We start from the raw sequence: 21,223 nt of genomic DNA, 5'->3' as shown, positions 1-21,223 counted from the left end.
AACAAAACTGACTGAATTACCTATAGAAAGACAAACTAGCTGCAGAAAAAAATGTCATAAATCACGACGTCAAAAACATCAGCCACAGAAAGAAAAACATGAACATAACCAGTTTTGGTGATTAAACCTCAACACGACACAGTGACTGTCTCAGCGTACAGGTTAGTAAATAACAGGAATGAATAGTGATCAGTGATTGTGCAAATGCAACCAGGCCACCACAAAGATCAGAGCCAGCCCAGGAGCCCCGGGATCCAGGAGACCAGCTGCCCCCCAAGAGCATGTACCCCAGCCAGCCCACCACCGGGATGACCACATATCGGCCTGGGGGGATTGTAGAGGAAGGCCCCAGCTGGATCGCCACCCCCTGTCAGTGTAGATTACACAACATCTGAGTTGGTATAAGTTTATTTACCTTTTAAATAATTTTTTGTCTTTTTACATCTAGTCTGTGCAGCTCAGCTGATGCTTCAAACACAGTATACAATATATTATGATTTTGAAATAAAACTACTACTGAAACTACTAAAAACTAAAACTAGATATATTTAAATACTAAAAACTAAACTAAAACGGGGGAAAAAACTAAAAACCAAAATCATCTTGTTTTTCACTGAACCACAGAGACATTACCAGAACACAGTGACCCAGTTTACAGAGCAGTTAACTGAATTTACTGACTTAAAAGCAATATGGGAACCAGTGCTCACATTTTACTGGTTTGACAGTGTGCTCCCAGACCTGATGAGGCCCTGCTCCTCCTCTTCTCCTGCTCTTCTTGAACTAAACAAACAAATAAAGAAATCTGGTGGTGCAGCATGGGGTTATGAAGCTGACTGGGGTTATGAATGCTGCAACGTCAAGTGGGAATTAGGAAGAAGCGCTGGCATTTCAAGTGTGGTAGAAGGGTGCGTGAACCAGCTCCAGTAAAATACTGCTCACATCCTGGGCCTCATATCACTACGCGCACATGTATAAACACATGGTTGTGTAATATGTCTGTCCTTCATTTAAATGTCAGGAACCATTAAGGTAATGTTAGTCCACTTCGCTCCATAAGTATCTCAGCAAATACTGGATTGATTGATGGTCCTCACAAGATGAATCTTACACATCTGTTTTTCATGCACCACAATGTCTTAATGAGTAAAGTAAAATCCAATATGCAGTCTGGTTTGGTTTGTAAATACAAGGAAATACCAATTACCTCCGGCTATACTTTGTGCTAACACATAAACTAAAAACAGCTACCGTTAAACCCCTCCATACATCAGCATGTTGTGAGCACATTAGCCTTTAGTGCAAAGTCTCAAAGCTTGTGTGGTCCTGTCAGGATGATAGAAGGTATGAAAAATACAAAAATGACCTAAAATGTTCACAAAATTTTCTTTTCACAACCTAAAATATGGACTGTCCATAATAATAAAAAAAGGACTAAAGCAGATGCAGATACAGATGATATCTGCATGAACAATATCACAGCAAAGCAATAGGAGCGATAATTCCAGGCAACAACTCAATATGGTATTGGAATGGGATCAAAGAAAAAATGGAAAAAGTGTGAGGAAGCTTTCCAATTTTTGTTTCAATTATTAAAGTAATCATACTATCCTGAGCCAATGCACATATTTCTGAATTGCAACAGTATGAAGATATAAGGTATCTAAACTTCATCAAACAGAAAGTCAAAGGTCCCTCGAGACAATAAAGTTGTGTTTATTATTCATCCACATGCAGCCATGTAAAATCCCTGGCAAAAATAATTCAAACACAGTCTTGGAGTGTGTTTTTTCAGCTGCTGTACTTAAAAAAACAGCAACAAAACAAAAACAGCCTCCAAATCACAGATATATAAAGTAACTGCTGATTACTTTAAACCAAAAGCAATGATTAAGAATGCTGAGTAGGGAAAAAAATGGAACAATGAACCATCACTTTATTTGGGACCCTTTAACCTTCAGAACTGCCATATATTCAACAAGGTGCTGGAAACATTCCTCTGAGATTTTGGTCCATATAGACATGACAGCACAACACAGATTTGATGATGAGATGATGAGAATTTCCTCTTCCATCACATGCAAAAGCTTTGTGATATACTGTATGTGTGTACTTGGCTGTGGGACTTCAGTAATGTTCAGGTAGGATTAAGGGGTCCAAATTGTGACAAAGAAATATCCACCTCACTACCACTAAAGACTACCCCCACCAGTATAAACTACTGATACAAGGCAAGATGGATCCATGCTTTCATTTCTTTACTCCAAATTCCGACTCTACCATCTGATTGTGGCAGCTGATATAAAAAAAATCATGTTTTTTCCCCCCTAATCTTCTATTGGTTAGTTTTGGTGAATTGTAGCCTCAGTTTCCTGGTCTTAGCTGACCGGAGAGGCACCCAGTGTGGTCTTCTGCTGCTGTAGCCTTCTGCCTCAAGGTGCTATTCAGCATACCTTAGTTGGAACAAGTGGTTATTTGAGTTCCTGTTGCCTTTCTGTCATCTCCATCCAGTCTGCCCATTTTCCTCTGACCTCTGACAACAACAAGAATTTTTAGTAAAACTGCTACTGACTGGATTATTTCTCATTTTCAGACCATTCCCTATAAACCCTATGGATGGTTCTGTGTTAAAATCCCAGTAGATCAGCACTTTCTGAAATACTCAGACAAGCCGTTCTGGTACCAACAACCATGCCATGTTCAAAGTCGCTTCAGTCCTCTTTCTTCCCCATTTTGATGCCCAGTTTGAATGTTAGCAAGTCATCCTGATTTTGCTGCCATGTGATAGGCTGATTCGCTAAGTGACCAAGCACTTGAACAGGTGTATAAACAGGCTGGTGTGTGTAGATCGCCGTTAATTAGATCAGATTTCCACCATTAATTTTTAAATCTGATTCAGATGGTTACTAACTTTGTCATTGAAAGTGTTTCACAAAGAAAAGTTGTAACTCTTTGCTCTGTGGTGAGATTTCATCCTGAAAAATTACCTTAACAAAACTACAACCTTCAACTGATATAATGAAGTGTCTGAAAATGAAACAGTCACCTCTGTGTGGACTGAAGTTATGTCAGCTCCATCCGCTGGTCCTTTACATGACATCCACCCCTTGTCGTCAATCCAAATCCAAATTTATTTATAAAGCACGTTTAAAAACAGCAATGGTTGACCAAAGTGCTGCACATAAAGAATATAAGACAAATATAAAAAGGTGGCACAAATCTGAATATCTCACATACAACCAACTCCTGATGTGTTGAATGTCAGGGAGAAAAGATGAATATTTAAACAAGATATAAAAGAAGACAGAAGCCTGGCTAACATGTAGAGGTAACTTGTTCCATAATTTTAGTGCCACTGAAAAAGCCTGATTCCCTCTGAGCTTCAAATTCCTCCTTAGAACAACCAAAAGCAGCTGATCAGAGATCATGAGGGAAAGTACAGATGAAACAAGTCTGAGAGATAGGGCGGGAAAGGCTGTTAAAATATTTAAAAAAAAAAAACATACAATAATTTAAGAATCAGTCCTGCAGCAGACGGGGAGTCAGTGAAGAGCAGCCAGAACAGGTGTGATATCTCCTCTCCTGTCTGACTGGGTTGAGAGACAAGCAGCTGCATTTGTTTTTCTTCAGTCATCTTTATGTTTCATTGAACCTGCACCAAACTGAGTTTCTGCTTTGCATATGGATTTTTTCTTCTGGGACGTAAATTAGTTTGGCCACAGAAATTTCTTCTTAATTTTTCTTCTTGTGTATATCTTATCTTAAGACACAGTGTATTAAGTTTTCTGTCTTCGTGCTTTGTACTTTATCTTTCTTGGTTGACCTGCATGCTCCTTCTGTACAACCTTCCAAGCTGTTTGTGCACACAATAACCTTGTGGAGGAGTTATACTGTGTGTTTCCATTGTTTTAACCTACTGCTGTCTTTTCGCACAATCGCTAAGCTCTACGACATCTCAGTCTCACTGCATACCTACACTTGTGTAGGTATTTGTTTTAGAAATGCAGATTATGATGTCAATACAAGATGACGCCATCAATTTTTCCTCTTCTTGATAAAGAATTAGACAAGTTTTCAGATACTGTTTATCCGCAGATTATTTTTTTAAGTCTGCCACTTCTTTTGTCCCCCTCTAAAAGACAAACTGCAGACCATGCTGAGATGTCAGCAGACATCTTTTTTAATATAATCTTTTTGGTTTAAAAATACTCATATCTAACAAATGATCTTTTACCATTTTTTTTTAATAGGAAAAAAAAAGTAAACTGGGACAAATTATGTCACACTAGTAACAAAGTGCCTAACAATTTAAACCAGGTTCCTCTCCAAGCTGTTTGGTATATGCAGATAAAACAGTCTCATGACTTTTTGCTTAGTCCTACGACTACAGTTGCATTATATAAAAAAAAAAAAAAAGTACCTGTGACATTTACAGGGCAGAAAATATTCACTGAACGAACATTACAAAGTCAATAACAACAACCCATCCCTCACTCTGTTTTAAGAGAAGCCTCCTGGTTATGTGCATGTGGAAGCAATTTCAGACTCTATAATCCCCCACCCTGCTTTGCCCTGTGGGCCCACGCAGCCATCCTGGCACTGCAGAGCTCCAGATAAAGAGCTGCCAAGCTGTGGTAAACTATTTAGTTTATGGCAAAAGTTGTCTAAACACAGCTCCAAGTCCTGAAGCTGACCACATACTGGAAACTAACACGGTCTCTTATGAAGCACCAATAATTAAGCGCAAGCAAATTTTTAAAAAGAAACGACTGAAGGCGGAATTACAGGTTTAGTGCATCAAAGCAGCAGAGAATACCAAGTTAAAAATGAGGAAACATGTTTTATTTTTTTAAGATTTTATTAAAATACGGTGTGGAGTTTACCATTGGAAGTTACCATCACAAACATGATTGTTTCTAATAAAAAAAGTAAACAAAACAAAAATAAAGCTTAAGAGCCTAGTTACAGGAGATTTTTTTTTCTTTTTTTTGTTGTTTGTTTTTGCAGTCTGGTGAAAGAAAAAAAAAATCAATTTACAATGAGTGTGAGAGGGAAAAAAAAATGTTCACATGTTGTAAAAATACATTTCCCAATTTTAACATCACACACAGTCACTTTCATTCATTCATTCATTCCATGTTAGATGGTTAGATATCAGTGCCAAAAGAAAAGAAGAAACAGTTCAGACGTGTGCACTACGGAGGAGTTTCTAAAAAACGCAGGAGGCGGTTCTACATTCTGACGGAGGAAACCTGGGATGAGGAACACGAGACGGGGCGGCGACGGCTGGAGGATATGTGTGCATTTGAACCCTGAGAGAGAGAAAAAGTGACCAACTCTCAACACAATTTTCGGCTTTTTTTCTTTTGTGTCGACAGACCACATTGACGTCCTCTGCGCCCACCCCCCCCCCCCTTTTTTTTTTTTGTTTTTTACAGGCCACAATGAGGCTTGGTTAACGCTGAGAAACACGCTTTAAGAGCCCCAGAGTGGTGATGGCGGCTGGGAAGTCTCACACCCAATAATAAAACATCGGTTGCTGCGTTGCTAAATGTACATAATGTGTATGTCTGTTACACATATTGCCAGGCTGGTTGAACAATTAAAACACCAAGAAAAAAAAGAAAAAAAAAAAAGTCATATTGATGCACAGTAAGAATTCACACTGGATTTATGACTGTAGAATGAGCTAAAACGCTTCACAAAAGGCTAAATGTGGTTCACCACTGAAAAAGAAATGCAAGGTGCAGTAGACGCTGGCCTTTGGGGGGTGGGGGGGTGAGAGGAGCTTTTTTTTTTTTTAGTGGAGAGGCCTTAATCATGGCCCCTTCTTTCTCGGCTGGGTGTGTCTCCTGACTTCACCTGTTGTGGTCAACTGTATTAAGGCAGTGAGTGGTTCCATGGCGACGATAACAGCTACTGTAACAGAGAGAAGTAAGGCCCACAGGATATAAGAAGCCGGAGACAACAAATAGGATAAGACTAAGAAAGAATGAAAGAAAAAGTAGTAGTAAGAAGGTGGGGGAGCTCGTTTTCTCCGAAATGTTTCAGTACAACATGTAGAACACCAACAGCATATCCATTAGAAACTAAGTCCTACAATAAAACAAAATGGTTTTCATAACAGTGCACTGCTGAACTGAAAAATATATATAATCATCATCAACAGCAAAATTTAAGATTACCATTAAGCTCATAATCCAAACTATGGGGGTTATTCTTTTTAAAAATATATACTCATCAAATGACAGAGGAGCCTACCATTTCAGGACACAGACATGCTCCATGTCTCTCTTAGACTCTGAGTGGGAAAAAACTGTACATCACTGGAAACTGACCACGACAAAAATGGCAACTCGGGCTGAAAACACTTGGCTGGGGTAAGCGGGGCTGGGGTAGGAGGAGATGGGGTGGGGGTCAATCATACGTCCCCTTAAAAATGACCTCACATGCACTATAGATAGAGCAGCTTGACAATAAATGGAGATAAAATGAAAAACAAAAACAGCCTCTAGTACTACCGTTCTACAAAATAAAACTAGCAGACCACGATGACCAACTTTTGTTTTGTTTTTTGTTTATATAATTTTTTTTTTTCATTTTTCATCAGCCAGTAAGATTCAGGTTGAAGCACTTTTACAGTCTGAAGTCTAAAAATGGAAAATTGTGCTGAATTTTCTCATAATGAGGAAATCAAGAAGTAAAGGCAAAGAGATACGTGTTGGTTTTGAAGCCTGAGTATTCCGCGACCTTACTGAACCTTTAAAGATTTGGTCAAATTATCTAATGGGGCGTTGTTCTTTTTAATTGTCTCGTTACTGCTACAATTTCACAACCCTTTTAGTAAAGGACAGTATAGACGTATCTAGAAAGTCTGTACAAAAAAAAAAATATATAAGGGTATGCACGGTACATTCAATATCTGTTACTGAGGTACTAGAAAGGTGTTCCCTTGACACCAGGGCAACAGCGTTTTTAAGAGTTACTCCTAGGGACAATTCCTTTGGATCGACAACAGCTTCTTATCACAACAGTGAGGGAGGGTGCGCACGCGCATACACACACACACACACACGCACCACTGTCTTTAATGAGCCAGCATGCAGGAACACTGTCCCCTTGCTCCTACAAGGAATCTAATCCATGCTGTCCCCTCACACCTGAAGGAATTGGTGGATGCATACAACCCAGAGAGGGATGGGCCATGACAGATGGAAGGGATGGGAGGGTGGGTGCAGTGTGGTGGTGAGATCTTAAATAAAATGTTAGTCAATACCTGGGTCACCTCCTTTTGTTCTGAATGGCGGCAGTGAGTCATGTTCTCCCATCACTGAAGCTAACCTGTAACCGTCCATCTGTCTGTGTCTCCATCATCTACTAGCAGCCAGACAGATGGCGCCCTCTGCTGGTACGCTGCTGCATTTGGTTGTTTGGGCAGTGAGAGCACAAAAACGCACAAGCAGCTCTCTGGCTGCTGGCAGGGGATGTTAATGCCAAGATGCTCTCTGATACAATGTTTTTAGTTGTCGTCTCATGACAAAATAATCCATAAGGGCAAGATGGGGGCGGGGACAAAGCATGTGTAAATAGAGACAACTGTCTTTAAAACTGGAAAATCACAGCAGTAAAAGTTGACAAATTTCAGGTATCACTCTGGAAAAAGGTTTAAAGCTCGAGTATGAGCTGAGCAAATAATATACTTTCACAGTTAGAGAGCTCCACACTGATGCCTCTGCTGAGCAACCCAAAAACAGTACTGGGGGCAAGATGAGGGCAAGTAGGCTGAAGAACACCTAGATGATGATGAGCTGGACAAGACCTTATCAGGTTTACTTCAGAAAATATTTTCCTCAATTGTAAGAGTTGAGAAGGAGAGAGAGGGAGAAAAAAAAGGAGAACAGAAGAAGAAGAGAGCAGTAACATGAGCCATTAATGTACAAAGTGGGGCTTCAACCTTCCTGTCCTTATTCCTCTAGAGGTCAAAGCCAGCAGAGGCCTGCTGAAGGCAGGAAGCTAAAGCCTCATGACAGAAAAGCCTTTTTTTTCCTTTTAAAACAAAAACATATGAACACCTAGAACCACAAAAGATCAACTTTCCATTAAAACAACAGCCAACTAAGGAACTACTCCAATCCAATCATTGAATCCTTGAGAACACAGTTATTGCTGACTTAGTGGGGGGGTGAAGGAAGGAGCGATGTTGAGTGAGATGAGGATGGAGGGATGTGGGTAGGATGATGTTAGCTCCTGGGCTGGTTGTGTGATCAGAGAAATGTCAGGTCAAACTGGGGCTGTTGGGTTATGTCTGATCCTGGGAGAGGGGTTTGGTTTCCAGAGATAACGGAATGTGCTGGCGGCGGCGTGGGGGAGGGGCTATTGGTCAGAGGGGATGTCTCTGTCAGCTTCAGCCTTAGTGGGCTGCCCTGGGGACGGGGCGTGAGGGGGGTGGGAGATGGGGGTGATGCCATGCGCCAGGGTTCCTGAAACCAGGCTTTCAACTCCTGCACCAGTTCCTGGGAGCCCTCCCGCTGCTGCAACATTGATCAGACCTGGAGGAAATCTAAAACAGAAGCAGAGGGATCATATGAGAGCCGTCTAAAGATCCTTTTCAGCCTCACATGTGAACTCAGTCAACTCTCATCCTCTCACCTGTAGGTGGCTCCATTAAGTTCTGGGTGAACGGCTGCTGCCTCCATGCTGGACCATTGAGAGGCTGCCATCAGATACTCCTTATTAACACAATTCTTCAGAATGTCTGGAATACGGCCTAAAGCAAAGACAACGCAGCATCATGTCTTCAGTGTTTAAAAGACGAGCATATACAACCATAAAACCTCTTCACATTTCTCATGTGCATATGCATGAAATCTGCACGGTAACTTTTGAACTTATCTTTCTTTTAATCATTTTAATGTAATTTGATTTTATTGTGATTCTTGTTCTTTGTTGCTGCCTTTTACTGTTTCTTAGTATCTGTAATGCTTGTTATGTTTTCTGTAAAGCACTTTGAATTGTCCTGTACATGAAATGTGCTACACAGATAAACTGCCTTGTCTTGCCTTCACAAACAATCCTTGTTTTTATTTTGGTTTGTTGTCATCTGTAAAATGAAAATGATAAACTGAGGCAATTACTGTGTGGCCACAGAGAACATGTCACTACGACTGAAGCCGTAGTTATTTTTTGTAGCTCTGTTGTGGCAGCCTCATTAGCACTCATTAAAAGCTGGTCCAAGGCTGCTCATTTCTGCAACTCTGACATTACAGATTCAGTCAGTCTAATTGATTAACTGTAGGTTGACAAAACAATCTTCATTGTGGATGCACTGATTATCATAATCAGCGTTTTTTTTTATATGATCAGCAACTTGGTGTAAACGGGGACATGCTCCACTTCCAGTTTCGTTATATTTCCCGTTCTGAACAAATACTTCTATACAGATTTTTAAAGCGTTTAGAGAAAGCCCTGCAGCCTGGTGCAGTTTTGAAGATCATTTGAGTTATTTATCATCAAAGATGTTTTTTTGAGAGTTCAATTTTAAACCAAAATCATTGTCATGTGGCCAATTATAGTTCTTAAAAGGAAAATCACAATCATCAGGTCAGTCTGAATGAATAAATAAATGAATGAATAAATGAAGACGATCAGCCTTGGAAATTGCTTTTATTTTTTTTGTAAAGCTATTCTACTTAAACGGGCTTTGTTCTATGACCTCTCTCTTAAAATACAGAAATACCCCAAAGCTGTTTACTGTATTCTACTCAAGACGAATGTGCTCCTATGTACTCCATCTTGGTAGTGACAATCATCCTGTCCAGCCAGGAGTTTTCACACCTTTCACACTCCAACCTCTGAGCTTTGCTGGGGCTGAACTGGCCCAGTCGTTGGCGTAAACATTAGATCACAAGTGAATCAAGTCATTCATCTGATCAAAAACAAACTCAACATTCATCAGGATTATTTTCTTATTGTTCAGCAAGTTCAGTTCTAGTTTTTGCCAAAGAGCATTGTGGTTTGAGCTCAGTGTTTGATGTGATGCATTGTGGTTCATATTTCTCAACATCAAGACAATTTTAAACCATTTGATAATCAAGTAAAAGAAGGATGTACACCATTTCATGTGTGTACTGTACAATGAAGCATGCATGCACCCCACCTGTGATGGCCCGACGCACTTCTCTAGCTGCTTCTTCACGAGCCTCCACTGAGGCCTGCTCGCTGTACCAAGATGTATGTGGGGTACAGATCAGGTTGGGAGCATCCTTCAGGGGGCCTGTTGAAAAACTGTTGGGAAGAGGTAAGGTTGTTATAAGAGAACTAATGTGGTTGTGCATCGTGCACACAGTATGAGTGTACACCAGTCACTGTGGTCATGATGTATCATGGTTACCTGAAAGGTTCTGTCTCGTGGACATCCAGGGCAGCCCCTCGTATCCGGCCCTCTTTCAGGGCTTGAGCCAGTGCTTTCTCATCAACCAGACCGCCTCTTGATGTGTTTACCAGAAAGGCTCCTTGGCGCATCTGAGTTAATAACAACAGGATTAATCAATGTGGAGCAGAACTACAGAAAGAGGAGGCTGACATTTATAATCTGCAGCAAATAAAACGAACGCTGAAATAACCTGCCAAGCTATTTCTGCTTTACAATAATAAGAAAAGCTCATTTTTTGATGGACTGTAGCAATTATACACAAACACCAGCAAACTTTTGACATGTCAGCATTTTAAAAGACACACAGACAGAATACGGATTCTCGCCAGCAGTGCTTGAACTTCCTCATGTTGCAGAAATGCAAGCAATGGAGTATAACAGGTAATTCAGACTTCTGGATATTAGATTAGACATCCCATTACTTCATTTAGCAAAAAAACGAAGGGTTTGCATTTGGACAAAACTAATATGCATTTATCTCATTTCTGGACCTGCTACATTTGCTTCGATGCTTTCACTCTTGGCACAGTAACCAACATCCAAACAGTCAAAGAAAGAAGAAATATGAATCCAACTTTCTGCTTTTAAAACCACCATTAATTATTGCTCGTAGACAAGGACATGCAACCTTTATGCTGAACAGCTTTTTCATTATGCCACCAGCACAGACACTGGGAAGCGGCAAGTGAACAGAAACATGTTAGTTAGCAAGACATGGATGAGGTTAAATATCTGGATCCAGTGCAGTGTTTTCCCTTCATTGACTCAGCTGTGCCGGGCCAGCCGTGGCACCGAGGAAGGAGAGGTCCATGGCTATGTTTCATGATGAAAGGTGATGATGGCTAATTCTAATGTCCAAAATGATTATAACCAGCAACAGGACAAAACACTTCAGATTTAGACTGTATTTGATCATCTACATATGTGCAGCACAAGGGCTACCACTTTCATTTACCAAACAATCTGTAGCCAATGGTAAATATTCTGCAATATAAGCATCAGTGGCATGCTTTGCACAGTTTTCTTCGACTTTCAAAGACTAAATGAAAACATTCTCTCATTTTCTCCATTTGGATGTTGAACAGAAAGACTGTAACAACAGGTAATATACACACTCAGGCTCAGATAAACATCTCTAAACTTGCTAGACTGTTAAGCAGCACAAATAATGGCACGGATATCAATAAATTATGATCAGTTCGTAATCCCTTACCCATGAGCAGAACTATTTAAGACTCACTTTGTGACATGTACATTCAAAGTGTATCCCCTTACCTGCTTGATGGTGAAGTCATTAATGAGATGGTGGTTGTGCTCATTGAGGCTGCAGTGCAGGGATACACAGTCAGAGTGGATGAGCAGGTCCTGCAGGGTGGCCATTCGCTGCAGGCCCAGAGAACGCTCCACACCATCGGGCAGGTAGGGGTCATAAAAGATTACTCCAAACCCAAAGGCCTTGGCTCGTAGTGCTACAGCTTGCCCAACACGCCCTAGAGAGCCAAAGGAGATGGTAGAGTAAGAAAAGGCCATTAAGGAGGAAAACCCAGCCTTTAAATGAAGCACAAACAATAGTTTTCACCACCAGCTGACAAGCTGAAAAAAATAAATAAAAACAACCCAGCATCAAAATAACTTGTTAAATATGATATTAGTTCACAGGAGCTGTTAAAACCTGAATAACATAGAAATAAAAATCACCACAGTCACTCACCAAGACCGATGATGCCCAGCGTTTCACCCCGGATTCGAGCAGCACCACCAGCCACCTCTCTGATCTGCTCCACACTAGAGGCCCGGGTTCCCTCTCTTAGGGCTTGGTGCATCCAGGTGACTCGCCTGTACAGGTTGAGAATCAGACATAGCGACGTGTCGGCTGTCTCCTCCACCGAGGCTGCTGGCACATTACAGACAGCAATACCTGGATGTCGGGTAGAAAAGAGGAAGCAAGTATTAACCACTGGGTGGATGTGGCTTACGGCTGACCCTCTGTGTATGGGGGATAATATCTTTCAGTTTCAGTTTCAGCATCTCACCCAGATCAGCAGCTGCTTTAACGTCAACATTGTCAAAGCCAGAGCCAATTCTGACAATTACTCGTAGGCCTTTAAATTTTTCCAAGTCATCCCTGGATAAGGTAATGGTGTGGTACAGAAGAGCAGCCACGGCTTCATTTAACACCTACAGGAGACAAATCACTCTTTAGTATGAATTGGTCAATATCAAGAATTAAAACTCATACAGCACTCATACTCATTTCATACAGTTTCCCAAATTGTTTTAGAAAATGCACACTTTTAACAAGAAAATAACGTGTTCAGTTATTTCACTATTTCACAATGAAATGAGTACACAGTTTTCTACTCAGACTGGTCTGTGTGTGGTTGTTTCTCTTCTACCTTCTCGTGAATCTCTTGTGTGGATTGGGCATCACAGAAAGCCACAGTGGCCACATCTTTGAGGATAGGCATTTCCACAGTGCAGTCGCGCCCGTCCAGCAGAGCCACCAGAGGCCGCGGGTGCATCGGCCCATTCAGGATAGGGGGTCGGATACCTGTGTCCACCGCAAAGAAAAAAAACTGTTATGTGCCATGAAGAGAGAAAAAGAAAAAAAGAGTTTAAACAGAAAAGCTTAAAAATCTTTACATTTAATCTTTACTAAAGTGACACAAGAGTGTTGATGCGGACAACCTTCAACCACTTTCTGAACCAGTCAAGTTAAAGTAGAGGTTAGTGACTCAAGAGACTCCACCTCCCATGTCTGGACTAAGATGCAAGTCATCATCACAGCCTCAAACAAAATCCCCCAGTACATTGGCTAAACTTAACATGGCTAGCTTCCACACTACTCAGACAATAATAACTCAGACTTTTATGACTCTCTTTTTCCAGCATCTATCTGCGTCTTCAGGGAACAACGAGAACCAGAAGTCCAAATGTGAGAATGTGTTTAATGGTTAAAAAAGTAATGTGTAACCAAATCTGTGACAGAGCATGGAGAGCGTCCCGTAATCTGGCCTACTTTGTATGAACTTCTGTTTAATACTTACTATTAAATCTTCATGGATTCATTTCCAACTCCTTATATGGGGATAGTTAATAAAAAAAACTTTTTTAGTTAAGTGTTGGTTCTGGGAACTTGACCTGCCTACTGTATGAGCTGGGTACACACCGAAAGGAGGGGGCTGAGAGGGTGCAGTGGAGCTGGGGGAGGGGTGGAGAAAATTGCTGGGTCTCTGAGAGGAGGTGGCTGGGGGTTCATGTGTTTATGGTGGTCTCATTCGTGACCTAAATCTCATGTCTAGAAGAGTCACCTCTTCCTTCTTATTTTTTTGGCGCTGCCCTGACCCTAGACACATACAAGTACACATATACACCAAGGCTGCAACCCTAGCATTTGAACCATGTGCATAATAACCATTAATCAAACCAAAGAAAAGTTGTCAAAACAAAAACAATGCCATAAAAAAGCCACATCTCTGCCAATGAACAGGGAAAACTAAAAACTCCATTAGCATCTTTTCTTCTCTACTTTAAAAGTAGACAAGCACATATTTCATAGTCACTGCTGTGTGACAGGTGTGTGCTCCATGGCAGGGGGTGTGCCTTGCTAGAACATTTACTTGGACAGAAGGCAGCATGTAATGGTGAGACTGTTGAGGAGGAAAGAGTCAGTAGCTGTGAAGGGAGAAATTAAAAAATGTGGAATAATCTTCTAACGACAGCCATTCTTTTTCTTTTGGTTGAAATGCTCACAAGAAAAAAAAAAGAAAAAAAAAAAGAGATTATAAAATATGTATATATTCTAGTCTAGGAACACTTGTAAAATGTAAAAATTAATGCACTACATGAAGCGGTGTGATTAACATTAATTGCAGATGGCTCAATCTTGCCAACTGAAAAACACACCACACACAAAGAGACATTTGCAATGTAGAAAACCCTTAAGTGGCCGATCACAAAATCCTCCTCAGAAAATAAATAACGTATGACCAAGTAAGCCCACACAGAGAGTAATTTGAGTAAAGGACAGTGGCATACCCAAGGCTTATGAGGAGCAAGCATGGCCGGACACACAATGCAATTCATTCAGTGATTCATTCATTCTCCCTCCCTCTGCCTTTCTTTCCCTTCACTCCCTCCTCCCCTCCTCTCCCTCTGGCTGTAGTTAGAGTAAGAGGTGAGGGGGGAGGGGCAGCAGACGATGATAATGCAGCAAGCAGCAGTACTCCACCCAGACGCAGCTAAACACACACGCTTATTCAGTTCCTTCTCAACGGCCGCGACACCACCACCCCGCAAAAGCATAAAACGGGAAACTGCACAGGCATTGTTACACCACACCCAAACCTTAGATCTCCCCCACACACAGTTCACAAATTTCAAAAATACATGCCAAAATAGAAAACACATGAGCACCGGGCCTAACCTTGCATTATGAAGTCTGTCAGCCTGTCTTCCTCTCCCTCTATCGCTCTTTTTTTCCCTCCCTCTCTCGTTGCCAGCCTGCTCTTGGCTGACTCGCTCCCAGCTGTCATCCACGCCCAGACCCTCCCCCACAGACAGCCTCCAATCACAGGCGGCTCCATTGAGAGCTAGCCAACCAGCACTAACCTCATTAGCATAGCCGAAGCCGAGGCCGAGGGCGGTTTGGGGCTGTTGTCGTTTTTTAAAGAGACAGCTGGCCCGTTTCCCTATAGCCTCTGCCACAACCCTTCACCTTGTCCTTTCCCTCTCACCGGTCTCCAGAGACTCCCAGACCATTCCCTCCATTTTGGTGCACAATTATATCTGATCACTATAACAGCTCAAAATACTCTCATACAGAATTACACACTTTAATATTCCTTATTGCAAGTAACCCAAACAGAAAGTTCACATATTTTCAGCCACTTTATGAACACGAAAGAGTGAAACAATTATTACAAAAGTAAAAAAAATAATAAAAAATCATGACTTCCACTTTAAAACCCAAAGATGGAAGTAAGAAAACTTAGGGTTACTACATCAGGTGAAGAACACAGTATAAACATTAATAGATGTGACCTTATCAACCTAAAATAATACAAATACGTTACTGTAGTCACAATATGTGAATGGCATCAGATAACAGGACTGCACAAGTGTAGTTAGAAAATGACAATAATCTTTTTTTTAAAAATGCATAAAATTTAATTTATGCTTTTTTTTTATTAAAACAGTTGAAATCTGTCCTTACTATGGTCTGCATACTTTGTCAACACATCTAACTGTTATAATGAAAGTCAATCACTCAAGGACACAGAGAAAAAGAAAAAGCACTTTTTGCAATCAGGTCTGAAACATTCCTCATTAGCAAGGAGTTAGAAACAGAATAAGACTATTAAATTAGCATGTAGCTCAAGAACAAGCTCCTAAATTCTACTTTATGTGAGTAAAAACTCTTACCCTCACAGATGCGGTCAAGTCTCTGTCGCTTGACCTGTTTGTGTTTGTCCATCAGAGCCATAGACCAAGTAGTCTTAACCTGGGACAGCAAAAAACAGATCCAAGAACTAGTGGGGCCCCTTTTATTAAGTCCACTTAGTATCACCTGCACACAAATGGAAATTCTAGTTAGTAAAAAGAAAAGAATAATTCTTGCTTGCATTCCCAAACACACATTACATTAGCATTAATGTGAGCTGTAATGAAGTGAGTTTTCTTACTACAAATGTCACAATTATCAGTTAATAACAGTATTAGAACGGCTCTGTTTGTGTAAAACAGCCCAGCAGTAGCTGAGAATATCTTTTCTGCATATTTGAGCTTACTGAACAGCAATAAAACACTGTTATAGCTCTTATTTTTCAAGGTTAAACTGTGCATGCGTGAGTGTGTCAAAGATCTAGAAAAACAAGCTTTTGCTTCAAGTGGCTTCAGTGCTGTCCTACGTGGTAGGAAAATCAGAAAAGTTACACATGGGATGAATAACATTTAGCAATCACTCCATGCTCCTTTTAGTGTGCAGCTGGAATAAAATTAAGTTGCTGCACTAAAAACGATAGAAACAGTGAAGACTAACGCTAATTTATTTAAACCTGCCCTAAACATGCATTGTATTGTTTAAAAGTGACTGCATGCAATTTGGAGTTAAACTAAAGCATCAGGTAAATGTTTCTAAGGTCAGAACCTGTAAACTACCTGGAAAATATGTATGGTAAAGTAACTAGTGCTAGTACAGACAAAAGCTCAACTTGTTCAGAAAGTTCAAGTTCAAGAGTTCAATTACTGGAAATGAGGATGTATAACAGGAGAATATAGTGAGGATAAATGACAACAATCTACAATGTTTTCAGACTAACTTTGATCAATGTATTAGGCCAAATACCTCAAATTGCATTTATTCAATTAACTTAAGTAATTAAAAGATGTATTCACATTAATATAGATTTTATTTCGATACTCTAGTTTAGCTGGTTTGCCACCGGGGATATAAGTAGGGTAACTATTTTTCAGTAGTTTATATGCATGTATGTAGGTATGGATGCATTTTTGTGTGAAGGCCCCACCCATCAACACATCATATTACAGAACATGGGGGAGTTGTATCTAGTACAGATGTTTGATCGTCAGGATAAAGTAATTTGATGATTTTTGCTATTTTTAGACTTATGGTGTTTATGCAACCTGCACAAACTGCAACCTTTCAGCATACAGGGTTCAAAGTTTTCCTGACGTAAGAATATGACACCATCACAGCACAACACCTTCCTTAAAGTAGAACCAAAACTGACTCAGAAACAGAGGAGGAGAATGGCGGGCATCCAACAGGTGTTCTGTCTTCTCAGCGGTGCTTAGGCATTTTAAACAGATTTAATCAACTAAAGAATATATATTGCTCTAAACTGCCCCGTCCCTGTTGGTGGAAACGGGGCTTTAGTGTTTCTGTTAGGGTGTTTTTGTGAAAGGGGTGGGGATGTTACAGATGCAGTTGTGACAACAAACACGCATCCCTCACTTTAGATGGGAGGAATATGTACCCAGATTTTAGATGGAGTTAAAGCCAGGACCATGACAGACTGCTTCTATGCAGCAGTATGTCAGGACATCTGTGTAGGAAGCTCAAAGGATTTTCAGTAATGAAGCGGTAAGATATGACTTGCTCTTGCATTAACTGTCCAGTGAACGTATTCTTTTGTAAATCATACAGATTACCTGTCATGGCTCCTGATTTATCCACTCTCCCTGCCTCCAACATCCCATGCCTGTGAAGTGGTGCAGTTGCTTTGTTTTATAGTGTGACATGACTATTAGCTCACTAGCTCATCATTTTTTATTAATTTTGTTGATTTTAGTCCTGTTGAACAAAGCAGGATTAAAATGTCACCTCTAATTGTGTTAGACTAGCTAATATCTGTTGCTAACCAGCTCAGTTCTCCACTGGTTGGCCTCATAACAAAGATTTCTCTGGTGGACAATGTTTCTCTATTTCTTGTCCTTTTCTGGTCTCATTCATGCATATTGGGCTCTTAATGTAAGCATTGTTTTTTAATTAACTTCTTTTTGTTTGTCTCTTCTGAATCAAAGCTCTTGTGTAGATCCATATTTCTTATTGTTAAACTTGACCTAGCTTAGCTGCTATTTCTAATGTTAATGTTCAAGTTGTACAAACGTGATACTAAAACAGCCCTTAATGTTTTTGTAGTGCATACATGTCCATTCATCCATTTTCTATTTTATACTCTGTGTTCCAACACTTTAAATCACTGGGGCTGCCAATCTGTAAAGTGTATTTTAAGACACAACTCACCTGCAGAACAACGTCCGGTGTGCCAATCAGGTTGACAACTTAGATTACACTGTAAACAAAGAAGAGGTTTACTGACTTTAAATTATACTATTATCAAACAGTTTACATGACTGCAGGTGGCTTATTATGAAGACAACAACCCCATTAACAAAACTTTCCGAGTTCCAAAGACGACAAGGAATGACAGCATTAAATCACATTTGCCTGTTAAAAGAAATCTCCTTTTGCAATTGTTATACTTCACTTTGAATTACTATTATTTTACTTGTACTTAAGAATTTTTAAGCATCTACCTTGAGTAGAACATCACGATTTCCTGGAAAAATCATTTTTCCCCATATTTTTTTCTACTTTATAATGAAAATAAACTTGAATTGTTGCAAAGACAACCGATCAGTCTAATTTAATGTGACACTGCTGGTCAAGGTGTAAAAAAAGGACACAAAGAAACTAGTAAATGCAATGTAATCGTCTGCTTCTACTGACTAAAATAAAGACAAAAGTCTGATTATGCATTGTTTGCTTTGGTTATACATACACAAACACTCAAACAGAGCTGTAAAGTATGTGCAGTTAAGTTATTACCAATGTCCAATGTAATTTACATTTATGTGTAGCAAACTGTAGCTCCTACTATACAGAATGACTCCTAATATAATTCTTTATATGTATGCTATGCTTTCTTAAATTTTTTTCAGTTGAAAATAACGTGTACCACACTACTGATAAACAAAAGAGTGATTGTGTGACAGATGATTTAAGTACATTTTAACTAAGTAACTTTATCAACAAACATTTAAATAAATGTTAACATGAAAGAACTTCAATGTACTTTTTGCTTACAACAACAGTACATAAAATTAGGTGGAATGTGCAATCTTAGGTAGAAAACGTGCTTTTTTTTATTTAAGTAGTTTCACAATGTACACTTTTCTTATCTTCTGATATTTTCTGTCATTAAAACTTTCTGGTCAACTTTTGTTTAACTAGAAGTAAAAACATTTAAACAAAGTGGAATTAAGCAGTTATGCTGGTGGTAACGATAAGAGTTTGATAACGTTATAGACAGTAAATTATGAACTGTTTATCCTAAACATATCCAGTTATTTAAAAACAAAATAACGCAACCAATAAACCGTTAACCAAGTGGTTAGCCGATGATGCTAGCTAACCTGTTTAGAGTTGTTCAGGGGTACTCGTAATGAATGGTGGGTATATTTAATGGCTTCCATGCAAACGCTACAGTTATTTAACTAACACGCGTGACTCTCTGTCCCTCGCAGGATGTTTGTTCTGATTTTGTTTTAGCAAGTATTAACTTCTGAACTGTGCTAGCAGTTAACTATGTACATAGCACGATAGCTAGCTATCCGATGGTGGCTTGCTAACCCAAACACAAATATTTGAAGAATATAAGTTGCTAATAATTTAAAGAAACATGAATTGTTTAACCCTCGAACAAATGCAGTATTTTGTCTCATAACATTGCCATTAACCGATCAAATATGCCATTAAGACTAACCCCCGTAACTACTTATTTGAGACGTTTGTGAAGTTGCTAATGTTAGCTAGCCAGCGCCGTTAAGTAGCGTGCCGCTGAATGTGTGCGATATTCAGGCGGAGGGGGAGCCCATTTCGTCCGATTTGTTATCAGCGAGTGGCGCTACAATGTAAAATATCTGACCCAGAAGCTGAACAAATTATAAATTCCACTTGTAAATACAAGTCTCTCATGTGATTTGATTGAATCAAACGTGCTTTCGCAACCTATAAACGAATCGTGCAAAAAAGTCAATTATTTACCCCGAATAAACTCTTTCAGGAGTGCCGAGACAGTGTGCGTGCGTCGGTGGTGTTCCCTCTCTCCCGATCGCCATGAAATTAGACAAAAGAGGAAGTGGCTCGTTGATGAGGGGGTCAGACAGTCCGTAAAAACTGTCCGCGTGCTGGAAGGAGCGCCCTCACCTTCCACGGCGGAGCGACTTTTAAGACTAGTACAAGTAGGCAGCCAACCAAACTTCTCTGTTCAGCATCGGCTTTATCTACGGTTTAATCGGACAAAAAGTTAAACTTTTTTAAATGACTGTAGACAAATTAGGAAACAAGTTTCTAGATACACGTGTAAGCCACGTACCAATATATGGTACAACAAACGTGCAGACTATAGAAACTGCCTATATAACATGTAGACAGGATTATTGATTTTCTGTTTGGTCAAATTAAAAAAAAAAAGGATCTTTGTAATTATTCTGCATCTGCATAAAGTTTTGTTTTCCTTTATCTTTTCATTTTCATTTTATGTGCAGTTTTGCATCCCCTTGAGGTTATTTGACAGTTTCCACTTTCTTGATTTATCTCTGATTAGGTTTTGTGTACTTTTCTGTCCTTCTTCATTTAGCAGTCTTATATCTACAAACTAAATGAAAAGTTACAGATTTAACTACTGAAGGTGCTCTTCCTCCAAACATAGAAGTGTTAATAAAGTCAGATTGGAGTTGAAATTAAATATACAACTTAAATTTCCTGTCAACCACTAGGTGTCACAATAACCTCACATTTAATTGGGCCACGGCTTCCACTATTTGCCACAAACACAATTGATTTCTTGCAAAAGGCAAAAGGAAAGACAGGACAGTTTATGGGAAAAAATAATTCTCTATTAAACTTTATTCATACAGAAATTGTGCAACAGGATTTCTTCCATGTGAAAACATAGAAAAAAAAATCATTTCTAAAAAGGCCACCAAATCATCCGAATCACTACAGCCGCTCACATACACTCATAATTGGCTGGGTGTGTGTATTCACTAACCATTGTACAGTACATTACATTGTGCCCTGTGGAGTCCAGCTGCAGCACTGAATTAGTTATTAAGTCCTCTTTTCTTGTGTCTGTGACACACGTTCAAAAAATATCTGGACCAGTGCAAATGGAGACTGCAAAAGTCTCTGGCTGTGAAAAGACCAGAGCACATAGAACTCTTTAAGCTTAAGGCATGGCAAGTTAACAGTATCATCAGTAT

At 39.8% G+C, this 21,223-nt stretch overlaps 1 protein-coding gene across 1 annotated transcript; it reads right to left on the bottom strand.

The window, feature by feature from the left end:
* Positions 1 to 5,056: 5,056 nt before the first annotated feature.
* LOC121643073 (C-terminal binding protein 1) lies at positions 5,057 to 20,171 on the bottom strand. The gene is made up of 11 exons (XM_041990275.1): positions 20,004 to 20,171; positions 18,201 to 18,249; positions 15,857 to 16,001; positions 12,829 to 12,983; positions 12,466 to 12,610; positions 12,144 to 12,350; positions 11,708 to 11,922; positions 10,391 to 10,521; positions 10,157 to 10,284; positions 8,650 to 8,767; positions 5,057 to 8,560 (listed from the first exon to the last, which is right to left on the bottom strand). Exons 3-11 carry the CDS (start codon positions 15,915 to 15,917, stop codon positions 8,374 to 8,376), a joined length of 1,347 nt encoding a protein of 448 aa, XP_041846209.1. The 5' UTR covers positions 15,918 to 16,001; positions 18,201 to 18,249; positions 20,004 to 20,171; the 3' UTR covers positions 5,057 to 8,373.
* Positions 20,172 to 21,223: the final 1,052 nt, after the last annotated feature.

The sequence above is a fragment of the Melanotaenia boesemani genome, chromosome 7 (genome assembly GCF_017639745.1).
Source record: "Melanotaenia boesemani isolate fMelBoe1 chromosome 7, fMelBoe1.pri, whole genome shotgun sequence".
Classification (NCBI taxonomy): domain Eukaryota; kingdom Metazoa; phylum Chordata; class Actinopteri; order Atheriniformes; family Melanotaeniidae; genus Melanotaenia; species Melanotaenia boesemani.
This window is presented reverse-complemented; position numbering and strand designations above follow the sequence as displayed.